A 12,553-nucleotide genomic window follows, 5' to 3' on the forward strand; every position below is an offset into this window, starting at 1 on the left:
GACAGTATAATTACTCACAGCCCTGAGTGTTTTTATTACAGTCACAGCCATGCTTTACAATGTATTACAGGTATCCTTATCTTCTGTCAGTGTTCCAGGCTGCGTATGAAATGGCACCCTATTCCCTATAGACAGCACTCCTTTTGACCACGGCTGTGGCCATTTCAGATGCACCCCAGAGACAACAGCCCAGGGAAAAACTGTCACCCCATGACAGGAGTAATTTGCAGGACTGAGGATAATGCTACTCCCAGTGGACCACAGAACACCACTGACATCAGCTGGCACAAGGGGGTAAGACATGGAATTTCACCCGCTACATTCATAACCTCAATTGATCCTTGCCACCCTTTTCCATAAATTAATTTGGCATCATCCTGTGAAGCACCCGATGCCATTTTTATTTCAAAACCGTTGCAAAAGGAACACAGATACAGAATAAGCTTTGTAGAGGATCTTTCATGCAGGCTGTACAAAAAGGTGCTTTGAAAACAGAAGATAGGAAAGCAAAGACAAAGTAAATACATTTATAAAATCTATTTAAGAAACGCAAGAAATAAGGAATCATCTTTCTCACAGTAGAGGGCGCCCTTGAATTGTTCTGGGAATGAATGGAAATAAAAATGACAGTAATCTATAGTCGTTTGGTTGTCCCAGCTTAACAGATCTGGAGATCCATCTATATCTGCGGGTGAAACTAAAAGTTTGTGGATGAAGATTGTCCGGATAACTAAGAAATGTGAAAATCCCTGAAAGTGGGAAAATCAAAAACACGTATCTCCACAGTCCCTCCCAATCAGCAGGGTAAGAGTCAGTCCTCCACCCAGGTAGAAGGCAGGCTGGAACAGACTTGGTGGTTTTCAATTATTTATAATCATGAATATTCAATTATTTATAAACATATGAATATGTATGTCTATGGTGGTTTTGGGGTTTCTTGGCAGCGTAGACAGGCTGGAACATTGGACAGTTAGGGTTTCTTAGAAGCGTAGACAGGCTGGAACATTGGACAGTTAGGGTTTCTTAGAAGCGTAGACGGCTGGAACATTGGACAGTTAGGGTTTCTTAGAAGCGTAGACAGGCTGGAACATTGGACAGTTAGGGTTTCTTAGAAGCGTAGACAGGCTGGAACATTGGACAGTTAGGGTTTCTTAGAAGCGTAGACAGGCTGGAACATTGGACAGTTAGGGTTTCTTGGGAGCGAAGGCGGGAGGTAGGACCCGTCGGGAGTTGCTTTTCACCCAGGGGTGGTTGATGACGCCCTGCAGCGGGAGCCGCATAGAGGGACTGTGGCGGAGCAGCTTAGAGACCAGGTCCCGAGCACCATCAGACACCACCTTGGGGAACTGCAGGTCAACCTGAGAGATGGGAGGGAGGTCATTCATCACTGTTTAAAGCTGTGCCTTGGTTGAATATCTAGCTACTACATGTATGCCTATTCCATTGAATTAACAGATGTCAGTCAGAAATCACAATGGAACTACTCAAGCGATTACACTTGAATTAGGGATAATATTACTACTGGATACACAAGTAATTGATGATAAAAAAATGCAAACCTTTGTGATGCGCTTGTACGTGTCGGAGTGGCTGGCAGTTTCAAACGGGGGGTTTCCAACAAGGCACTCATAGCAGAGCACCCCGATGGACCACAGGTCCACCTTCTCATCGTGGATCTTCCCCTCAATCATCTCTGGGGGCAGGTAGTCCAGTGTTCCACACATTGTACGGCGCCTAGAGGGGGTAAGACAGCAACTAGATTGGTGACAGGGTTTTTAACGGCAACATACCTACAAATAGACAGTCAAGATGAAGAGGAAGGGAAAACACCGTGAATTCGTGACCTTCAGGAGATCCGTTTGAGCAAGGCAGGGTGCAGAATCTCTAATCTTGTTCACATAAACAAGTCGTTATTTGGGATGCAACAAGGTGATTTGTAGATCTGTGATTCTGTACAATCTGATGGTAAATGTAGTCAATCTCAAAACATACAAATTGACTTCACAGTATTTATTTGTGAAGCAAACATATGAGGCTGTAGAGGGTTCAGTTCAGGGTTCGCTCACCTTAGGGATGGTGCATGGACAGACCAGCCGAAGTCTGCTATCTTCAGCTCCCCACGGAGCCCCAGCAACAGGTTCTCAGGCTTGATGTCCCGGTGGATCACCTTCTTCTCATGGCAATACTGCAGCGCATCAGCCAACTCCTCCATGTACTAACAAAGGACATACAGATACTAGATATGACAAATTTGCACAATGGAATTCAAATGCAAAGAAAGTAATGGCAACTTAAATCTCAATGCCAAAACGTAGCTACCATTATCAGACCAAATTATTTATATTAGCGGCTATCTAACAACCAAATGTTATGATTGGAGATCATGGGTAAAAGAAGCAAAGGATTCTGATTATTCAGAATAGATTAATCAGCTTGTCTATACAACAATAAAATGCCAACTTCTCTTACCGTAGCAGTGCGCTGGTCATCGAAGCGACCACATTTCTGCAGCTCTTTGTACATCTCACCCCGGGGGGCGTACTCCAGGATCAGGAAGACCCTGGTGCGGTCATGGAAGTAGTTGTGAAAGCGGAGGATGTTGGGGTGTCTAAAGGAACGGGAGGGAGGAATGATTGATTTAAATCTCCTACCTTCCCCAATCTGAGAAAAGAATGCACCCTGAATTATAAAGGGAATACTGGTCAGTTTCAAACGCCAGCTGAAATCCGCTCACTGAAGTATATTTCATGATGTTGGTGTTAACCAGCATGTCAAATCATTTCCCGCAGAGAAATCATAATATTAAGGCAACGTCAACCAATACCCCCCCCCTAGGTTAGGCTAGATTCTAAAAGTTGAGGAAAAGTCCAAATCAGGGTACTACTGACCTAAGATGGGACTGAATCTCAATCTCTCTTCGGAGCTGGTGCTCCACACCTTCCTTCTCCATCTGAGACTTGAAGAGCACTTTCAGCGCCACAATGAACTTCAGCTTCTTATCCCGCGCAAGGTACACATTCCCAAACTTGCCCTTGCCCAGGGGCCGCCCGATGTCAAAGTCGTTGATGGTGAATTTCCTGATGAGGAGAGACGTAGGAGGTTGTAAAACCACACATTCATGACACATCTAGTTGATAAACCCTAGAAATGTTAACGCCATTGACCCTTTTTCTTAAACAAATTCCAAATGCACAACGTCAGGGTCAAGTGACGATATTACTGGACAGAATACTTACTTTGCTTGAGCTGCACTGGATGAAGATGTCGCAGGCTCTCTCCCAGGACCTGTAGTGAGATCATGGTGATTCAGAATTGAGCAAAAAACATTTGGTATATTGTTTACACCATTAAAGTGGTGTGATGTACCATTTGAAAGTGTATAGAAACACCACAGGCAGAATGGTAGCTATAGAAACGTACCTGTAATTGCGTTTTTGTCTGTAGCCTCTGGGGCAGAGGGCATTTGAACTCTCTGAGGACCCACAGAAGCCATTGAAGTTGCCATCTATCAGGTAGAAAAACATCCTGGATCAAACCTAATTGCCTCCATGTCCCCAGTACTGGTTCAAAGTTATGAATTCAAAAATGGTACCAAGCTAGATAGACAGCCAAATGGGCAACTTTCTTTTATGGGCACCTAGCTAGCTAGGAATGGAGTAGATGCCATCTACTAGATGGGTTTCTCAACTCCATGATGTACATATCAGAGGAGTTGGGTTGCGACGACTGTGGGCGGAGTGTACCTCTGACTACATCGAGTTGCTGTCAGTCGATACGAGGAAACAGTTGGTGGTTGTATTTGATTAACGCTTTATTATAAAGTACGGATTTCAGCAAACAAAAAAGCTACTGAGGACAAACATTAGGTACACGGTAAGGGTTGTACTTTTTTTTTTTTACAATTTACATTTTAGAAGTATCGACCGACAGCGACTCGATGTAGTCGGAGATACAGGGTTGTCACTAGTTACCACAAAGTCGTAATTATGGCTAAACCTCGACTTATTCTACAATGTCTCTTCTTAAACATTTCAAAATTGTCATGAAAAGTAGATGTCCTAACCGACTTTGTTAACTAGAAATTTGTGGAGTGGTTGAAAAACGAGTTTTAATGACTTCAACTGTATGTTTGTGTGTGTTGATGTTAGGGTGGTGCTGGAGATGATGTATATGGAGTTCAACAATTTTGAAATGTCCCTTTAAGAAGAGACACACACAATAACAATCATTCTCAAACCTGACTCAGTTACACCAGCTCTGTCAGGAGGAATGGGCCAAAAGTCACCCAACTTATTGTGGGAAGCTTGTGGAAGGCTACCCGAAATGTTTGACCCAAGTTAAACAATTAAAAGGCAATGCTACCAAATACTAATTGAGTGTATCTAAACTTCTGACCCACTGGGAATGTGATGAAAGAAATAAAATCTGAAATAAATCATTCTCTCTACTATTATTCTGACATTTCACATTCTTAAAATAAAGTGGTGATCCTAACTGACCTAAGACAGGGAATTTTTTTACTAGGATTAAATGTCAGGAATTGTGAAAAACTGAGTTTAGATGTATTTGGCTAAGGTGTATGTAAACTTCCGACTTCAACTGTATGTGGACACCCCTTCAAATGAGTGGATTCGGCTATTTCAGCCACACACGTTGCTGACAGGTGTATAAAAACGAGAACACAGCCATGCAATCTCCATAGACAAACACTGGCAGTAGAATGGCCTTACTGAAGAGCTCAGTGACGTTCAACATGGCACTGTCATAGGATGCCACCTTTCCAACAAGTCAGTTCATCAAATTTCTGCTAGAGCTGCCCTGGTCAACTGTAAGTGCTGTTATTGTGAAGTGGAAATGTCTAGGAGCAACAATGGCTCAGCCACGAAGTGGTAGGCCACACAAGCTCACAGAACAGGACCGCCAAGTACTGAAGCGCGTAAAAATCGTCTAACACTCACTACCGAGTTCCAAACTGCCTCTGGCAGCAACGTCAGAACAAGAACGGTTCATCTGGAGCTTCATGAAATGGGTTTCCATAGCCGAGCAGCCGCACACAAGCCTATGATCACCATGCGCAATGCCAAGCATCGGCTGGAGTGGTGTAAAGCTCGCCACCATTGGACATTGGAGCAGTGGAATCATGCTTCACCATCTGGCAGTCCGACGGATGATTCTGGGTTTGGTGGATGCCAGGAGAACGCAACCTGCCCCAATGCATAGTGCCAACTGTAAAGTTTGGTGTAGGGGGAATAATGGTCTGTTGTTCCTGGTTCGGGTTAGGCCCCTTAGTTCCAGTGAAGGGAAATCTTAACGCTACAGCATACAGTGACATTCTAGACGATTCTGTGCTTCCAACTTTGTGGCAACAGTTTGTTTCAGCATGACAATGCCCCCGTGCACAAAGCGAGGTCCATACAGAAATGGTTTGTCGAGATCGGCGTGGAAGAACTTGACTGGCCTGCACATAGCCCTGACCTCAACCCCATCGAACACCTTTGGGATGAATTGGAACACTGACTGCAAGCCAGGCTTAATCGCCCAACATCAGTGCCCGACCTCACTAATGCTCGTAGCTGAATGGAAGCAAGTCCCCGCAACAATGTTCCAACATCTAGTGGAAAGCCTTCCCCAGAAGAGCAGAGGCTGTTATAGCAGCAAAGCGGAGACCAACTCCATATGAATACCCATGATTTTGGAATGATGTTCGACGAGCAGGTGTCCACATACGCTACAAAAACCAAAAGTATGTTGATGTTGGGGTGGTGTTAGAGATGAATATGACGCTGAAAAGTTTTGAAATTTGATTTTAAACCTAACCACACTGCTAACCTTATGCCGAACCCTGCCCTAGCTTGTGGGTTAGAGATCTAACGCCCAGGAAGCGCCGATTCAAACTCCCAACATTAGACAGCTCTGCAAGCATTTTCATGTCAAAATAAGTTAGTTACTCACCAAATAATAAGGTCTGTGGTAAACACAGGCTTAGGTGATCTTATACATTTTATTCTATGAGAATCTTCAACAGAAGCATTTATATACACTTTTCATGTTAACTGACTGATATCTCATAGAACAAAACATATAAGATCTCCTAAGCCTGTGTTAACCTCAGACCTTATTTTCTGCATTTATCCCAAAACCCTATTCTTTCCCCATAGGGATAGCTGAACGAAACAGACCAAGATGCCCATTTACAGGTTTTAGGACAAGCTGGGGCGCTCCGAGTGATTTACATTGGAGGTGCCGGTAGCTTGTACATTTTTATTTAGACCTTTTCTGGAAGTACACTGAACAAAAATAAACACAACATGTAAAGTGTTGGTCCCATGTTTTACGAACTGAAATAAAAGATTAGACATTTTCCTTACACACAAAAAGCGTATTTCTATAAAACTTTGTGCACAAATGTGTTTACACACGTTAGTGAGCATTTCTCCTTTGCCAAGGTAATCCATTCACTTGACAGGTGTGGCATATCAAGAAGTTGATTAAACAGCACGATCATTACACAGCTGTGCCTTGTCCTGGGGACAATAAAAGGCCACTCTAAAATGTACATTTTTGTCATTTAGCAGACGCTCTTATCCAGAGCGACTTACAGTTAGTGAGTGCATATTTTTTTAATAATGTGCAGTTGTCTCACAACACAATGCCACAGATGTCTCAAGTTGAGGGAGCATGCAATTGGCATGCTGACAGCAGGAATGTCCACCAGAGTTGCCAGAGGATTAAAATGTTCATTTTCCACCATAAGCAAGTTCACATCTTGACTGACTGTGGTAACTAGTGACACCCGTAGTCCACACGCTCGTCTTCACTCAACTCCATTGATGTGATGTAACTTCACCGTGGAGTTGAGAAAAACTCGACTAGGACAGGAGGGAATTATAAAGAGAAAAGGGACGAGTGTGGCGAAACCTACCGGTCTTTGTAGGCCTTTAGGATCACAATTCTCCTTATTCTGCAAAGAGATTTAATAGTTTAACAAGCTAAACTGGCTAACGTCACCATTGGCACTGCTCAGAAGTTGACGTTAGCCATAGATAATATTTGTGTTAGCTGCCTTAGCTAACTAGCTAGCAACTTTGCTAACGTTAGCTAGCCAAAGCCATTTTTCAAACAAAGTTAACGCTAGCTATTAGCTACAGTGTTAGTTAGCTAGAGACATCAGTAATGTAGGACGAAACTTGACTAATTTAATTAACAATTAAACTCTTACCTGCATCATACTAACGTATTTAGCTATATGTGACGTACAATAACTTTAAAATCAAACGGCACCCTATTCTTTGCGCTTCGACCGCCAATCTTTCGAAGCCACTGTTGTTGTGTGTGATTGGCTAGACCAAACGTACAACTCCTTGTCGATTAGTCAGCTCAGCAGTGACGCGCTTCCGTTTTACTTCCTATTTGCGTGTGTTTTTCTGTTGTTGATGTTTGTTTGTGGTGTCGAGGTACCTAGCTAGTTGTTGTGGTGAATTCTACACAAAAAGGCGAATATGATGACCAATGTAAAAACAATATTTAGATAAATGACGCGAGGGATCCTCTGATTATTGTTGAGTCCCCTTTTGCTCTGTCTCGGCAAGCAACAACTCAATGATGTATAGTACCAGTCTAAAGTTTGGACACACCTACTCATTCCAGGGTTTTTCATTATTTTTTAGTATTTTCTACATTGTAGAATAGTGAAGACATCAAAACTGTCATCAAGGCAAAGGGTGGCTATTTGAAGAATCTCAAATGTAAAATATATTTGGATTTGTTGAACACTTTTTTGTTTACTACATGATTCCATATGTGTTATTTCATATGTTTGATGTCTTCACTGTTATTCTACAATGTAGAAAATAGTAAAAATAAAGAAAAACCCTTGAATGAGTAGGTGTGTCCAAACTTTTGACTGGTAGTGTATATAAACCCTGGATTGCTTCTTCTTCTTCGATGAGGTTTAACGGCGGTTGGCATCCAATAAATGTTGCATTACCGCCACCTACTGGACTGGAGTATAACTCCCTTATACTTTGCTTTAAAAAATACCACAAATACCGTACCATCTAACACTACACTCACAAAAAAACAAGTAATAATAATAATAACTACCATACTCCACTATTTAAATCTATTTATTCCTACTTCAGGCCAACAGCCTGAAAGGATGGAACACCACCACTTAACGCCCCCTTCCCTGGTAAGAAGCAGTTGGAGTCTGCAGTGCTGCACTGCCTGTCTCTGCTGGACCTGGCCCTGCAGAAGACCTGGCCCTCCACTGCATTCTCCCGAGTGGCGCAGTGGTCTAAGGCACTGCATCGCAGTGCTAGCTGTGCCACTAGAGATCCTGGTTCATATCCAGGCTCTGTCGTAGCTGTCCGTGACCGGGAGACCCATGGGGCGGCGCACAATTGGCCGGCAGGGATGTAGCTCAGTTGGTAGAGCATGGCGTTTGCAACGCCAGGGTTGTGGGTTCGATTCCCACGGGGGGCTAGTATGAAAAATAAAAAAATTTATGTATGCACTCACTAACTGTAAGTCGCTCTGGATAAGAGCGTCTGCTAAATGACTAAAATGTAAATGTAAATGTTAACACACCCTGTAACTCTTCTGATGTCAAGACTGGCACACCCAAATACCTCTCTACAGCTGCCACCACAACCTCTATTTTCTGCGACTTACGTTCCATCTCTGCAGTACAGTTGATTACCATTGCTATAAATGAAAAAATTTAATCTGACTGAAACATATATCACTTGTTGGTTTATCCCTCTGTACTGGTACAGATCTACTCCTCCCACCATTCCTCTCAGGATCCCTCCCCCTTGACCCATCCTCCTCTACTTTCTTCACTGCCTCCGCATATGACAACTTCTGCACTACTCTAACCCTGGAAACCTCAACCTGCCTCTCTCGCACCGGACATTTCGTATCCCCAGCCACATGGTCACCCATAAAATTAACACATACCACTACTTTCCCCAATGCTCCACATTCCTTCGTCTCATGCCATTCTGCACACTTCTCACACCTAGTAACCTCCCTCCTATACTCTGCTGCCACATGCCCATAACATGCCCATAAGCTTGACACCTGTAACAACGTAATGTATTCGGCACAAAAGCTCGTACCGGAAAACTTATATATCCTAACATCACTTTGTCGGGCAAAGACTCAACATCAAAACTCAAAAGAACAGACAATGACTCTTCTGTTTCTCCACTCACGCCACCCTGTCTGCGTCGCACCAAACGACAAGCATCACAAACACCGGGAATCTTCCCCTTCAGTTGGTCAGCTTTCACATTTACCGCTACCCCAGTAATCACACCTTTCAATGGCACCCTTTTCTTGAGAGCAAAACAATTCACATCTCTTGCCCCCATTCGTTTAACACGGAGCGCCTGCTCCCTCTGACCAGCAGAAACACAAACAATTATCACCAGACCACTTCTGGTTACCCTCACCGATTCCACAGCACCCAACTCTGTTTTCACCCACCCTGAAACCACAAATGGATCAGCCAAAATGCAAGGGTCCACTTTTTCATCATGGGCATTAATATGGAGATGCTGAAATAGCCAAATCCACTAATTTGTAGATGTTGTAACATTGCTGCGGGGACTTGCTTCTATTCAGCCACAACAGCATTAGTGAGGTCGGGCACTGATGTTGGGCGATTAGGCCTGGCTCACAGTCGGCGTTCCAATTCATCCCAAAGGTGTTTGAAGGGGTTGAGGTCAGGGCTCTGTGCAAGCCAGTCAAGTTCTTCCACACCGATCTCGACAAACCATTTCTGTATGGACCTCGCTTTGTGCACGGGGGCATTGTCATGCTGAAACAGGAAAGGGCCTTCCCCAAACTGTTGCCACAAAGTTGGAAGCACAGAATCGTCTAGAATGTCATTGTATGCTGTAGCTTTGAGATTTCCCTTCACTGGAACTAAGGGGCCTAGATCGAACCAAGAAAAACAGCCCCAGACCATTATTCCCCCTCCACCAAACTTTATAGTTGGCACAATGCATTGGGGCAGGTAGCGTTCTCTGGCATCCACCAAATCCAGAATCATCCATCGGAATGCCAGATGGTGAAGCGTGATTTATCACTCCAGAGAACGTATTTCCAATGCTCTATTATCCAATGGCGGCGAGCTTTTCACCACTCCAGCCGACGCTTGGCATTGCGCATGGTGATCTTAGGCGTGTGTGCAGCTGCTTGGCCATGGAAACCCATTTCATGAAGCTCCCGACTAACAGTTCTTGTGCTGACGTTGCTTCAAGAAGCAGTTTGTAACTCGGTAGTGAGTGTTGCAACTGAGGACAGACAGTTTTTACACGCTACGCGCTTCAGCACTCGGTGGTCCCGTTCTGTGAGCTTGTGTGGCCTACCACTTCGCAGCTGAGCCGTTGTTGCTCCTAGACGTTTCCACTTCACAATAACAGCACTTACAGTTGACCAGGGCAGCTCTTGCAGGGCAGACATTTTTATGAACTGACTTGTTGGAAAGGTGGCCACGTTGAAGGTCACTGAGCTCTTCAGTAAGGCCATTCTACTGCCATTGTTTGTCTATGGAGATTGCATGGCTGTGTGCTCGATTTCATACACTTGTCAGCAACAGGTGTGGCTGAAATAGCCGAATCCACTAATTTGAAGGGGTGTCCACATACTTTTGTATATATATAGTGTAATTTAAAAGTATGCATCAAGGTGTCTGTAATAGAATACAAATGTTTTTTTGTTTTTTTATGAATCACTATAGCTTCCAAAATATTTTTTACAACTGAGGAGGAGTGCCCCTTGTCAGTCATCCAGGGTTTATACACATCATTGGTACAACTCCACGGTTAATTTTCACACTCCCTGTAGATGAAGAAGTCAGGAAAAAGTGGCTCGTCAAAATAAAAAGAAAGAAGTTCACTAAACACCATAAAGTATGCAGCACTCATTTTGGTGACCGCAGTAGGGGAACGTAGACGCCTCAAGAAAGGTGTTCTTCCTACCTTGTTCCATTGGAATTGTATCATTCCGGCCAAGCAGAGACCTGCGTGAGAAAGGGTAGAGAGACCCCCTTCCCCTAGACCTCCTTCCCCTAGACCTCCTTCCCCTAGACCTCCTTCCCCTAGACCTCCTTCCTCTAGACCTCCTTCCTCTAGACCTCCTTCCCCTAGACCTCCTTCCTCTAGACCCCCTTCCCCTAGACCTCCTTCCTCTAGACCCCCTTCCCCTAGACCTCCTTCCCCTCCCCCTGCAGTCGAAGTGAAGCAGGAGGATACTTCCAACTGATGTGTCCAGATTTGTCTTCTCCTCCTTCTGTAGATTTGCAAGCTACAAGCACCTGATGGCCTTCTGGCATTTGACTTAACCAGCAGCAACAACAAAGTCAGAGTCAACAACGCTAAAACATCTACGGCTAGCCTACCTGGAAGAAAAGCTGTAAGTGACTACTCACTTGAGTATAGTACAGTATAGTACATATTGTATGTTATGATGATCCAGTCTGGCCCCAGATCTGTTTGGGCTCTTGCCAACTCCATTGCTGTCATTGTCAAGCCAAACATTATTTGGCATGATAGTACACACACAATGGCACTGCTAATGAGGCAAGTGCTTTCAGGCTATTAATGATCCAGGAGGTCATATAGCGTAATCAGGAAGTCTTGAGGAAGTAATGCTGCCATTGAACCCATTTTCCCAACAATGAAACAACATTTCTGCTAATGATAAACATAATGTTGATTACTACTGATTTCAAGAGTTACGTAAATTAAGGTAAATCTTTTTGACTACCAATATGTTTTGCTTTGTGTTCAATAGACCCTGCCACAGATGGATGAGTGTTTCCTGTTCATGACTCGTCTTGCACTGGGCCTGAAGCAGAGGGACCTGGCCAATCGCTTCAGTGTCTGCCAATCCACCGTGAGCTGCATCATCACTTCCTGGGCCAACTTCCTGACCTGCCTGCTTGGCTCCGCCTCCATCTGGATGTCACCAGAGAGCTTCAGTGCCCACCTGCCCACGGAGTTCAAGGACTACGCAGACACTAAGGTTCTGGTAGACTTCACAGAGCTCCGCTGCCGCTCACCGTACTCCTATCAGCGGTACAGTGAAGAGTCTTCCTACACCTTCAAGGTAATGGTGGGGATGACACCACACGGCACAGTCACGTCTGTATCTGCACTCTATCCTGGAGCTGTAAGTGTCGAGGAGATATTCCTGCAGTGTGGCATCGTTGCTCTAATCACCACAGACACGGCCATTATGGTGGATAAGGGCCTCCGTGTGGACGACCTTGTAAGGTCAACTTCCTGGTCAAAGGACACACAGATTCCAGCATGGCGCAATATGAAGGAGGATGAGACACAGATCATTGCAAAACTGAGGGGACCGGTAGAAAGGACAATGCATAGAGTCAAAGACCTCAAACTCTTTCAGACAGTGATGCCCCTGTACCTGTCAGATACAATCATTCAACTGTTCACAGTGGCATGCCTGCTGGTCAACTGCCAACATGAACAACTACCAGCAATTAAAGTACCAAGGCGCAGGCGGAAATGAAGTGAGG

General features: G+C 44.4%; 1 protein-coding gene across 1 annotated transcript; it reads right to left on the reverse strand.

Annotated features, from left to right (window-relative positions):
• Positions 1–7,334, reverse strand: LOC121531654 (aurora kinase B). Its single transcript, XM_041837009.2, has 9 exons — positions 7,220–7,334; positions 6,923–6,961; positions 3,421–3,505; positions 3,237–3,285; positions 2,889–3,077; positions 2,470–2,608; positions 2,067–2,215; positions 1,560–1,734; positions 1–1,358 (listed from the first exon to the last, which is right to left on the reverse strand). The coding sequence occupies exons 1-9, from the start codon at positions 7,226–7,228 to the stop codon at positions 1,185–1,187; spliced, it is 1,008 nt and encodes a 335-aa protein (XP_041692943.2). The 5' UTR covers positions 7,229–7,334; the 3' UTR covers positions 1–1,184.
• Between the last annotated feature and the right edge of the window lie 5,219 nt (positions 7,335–12,553).

The sequence above is a fragment of the Coregonus clupeaformis genome, chromosome 19 (genome assembly GCF_020615455.1).
Source record: "Coregonus clupeaformis isolate EN_2021a chromosome 19, ASM2061545v1, whole genome shotgun sequence".
Taxonomy (NCBI): Eukaryota; Metazoa; Chordata; class Actinopteri; order Salmoniformes; family Salmonidae; genus Coregonus; species Coregonus clupeaformis.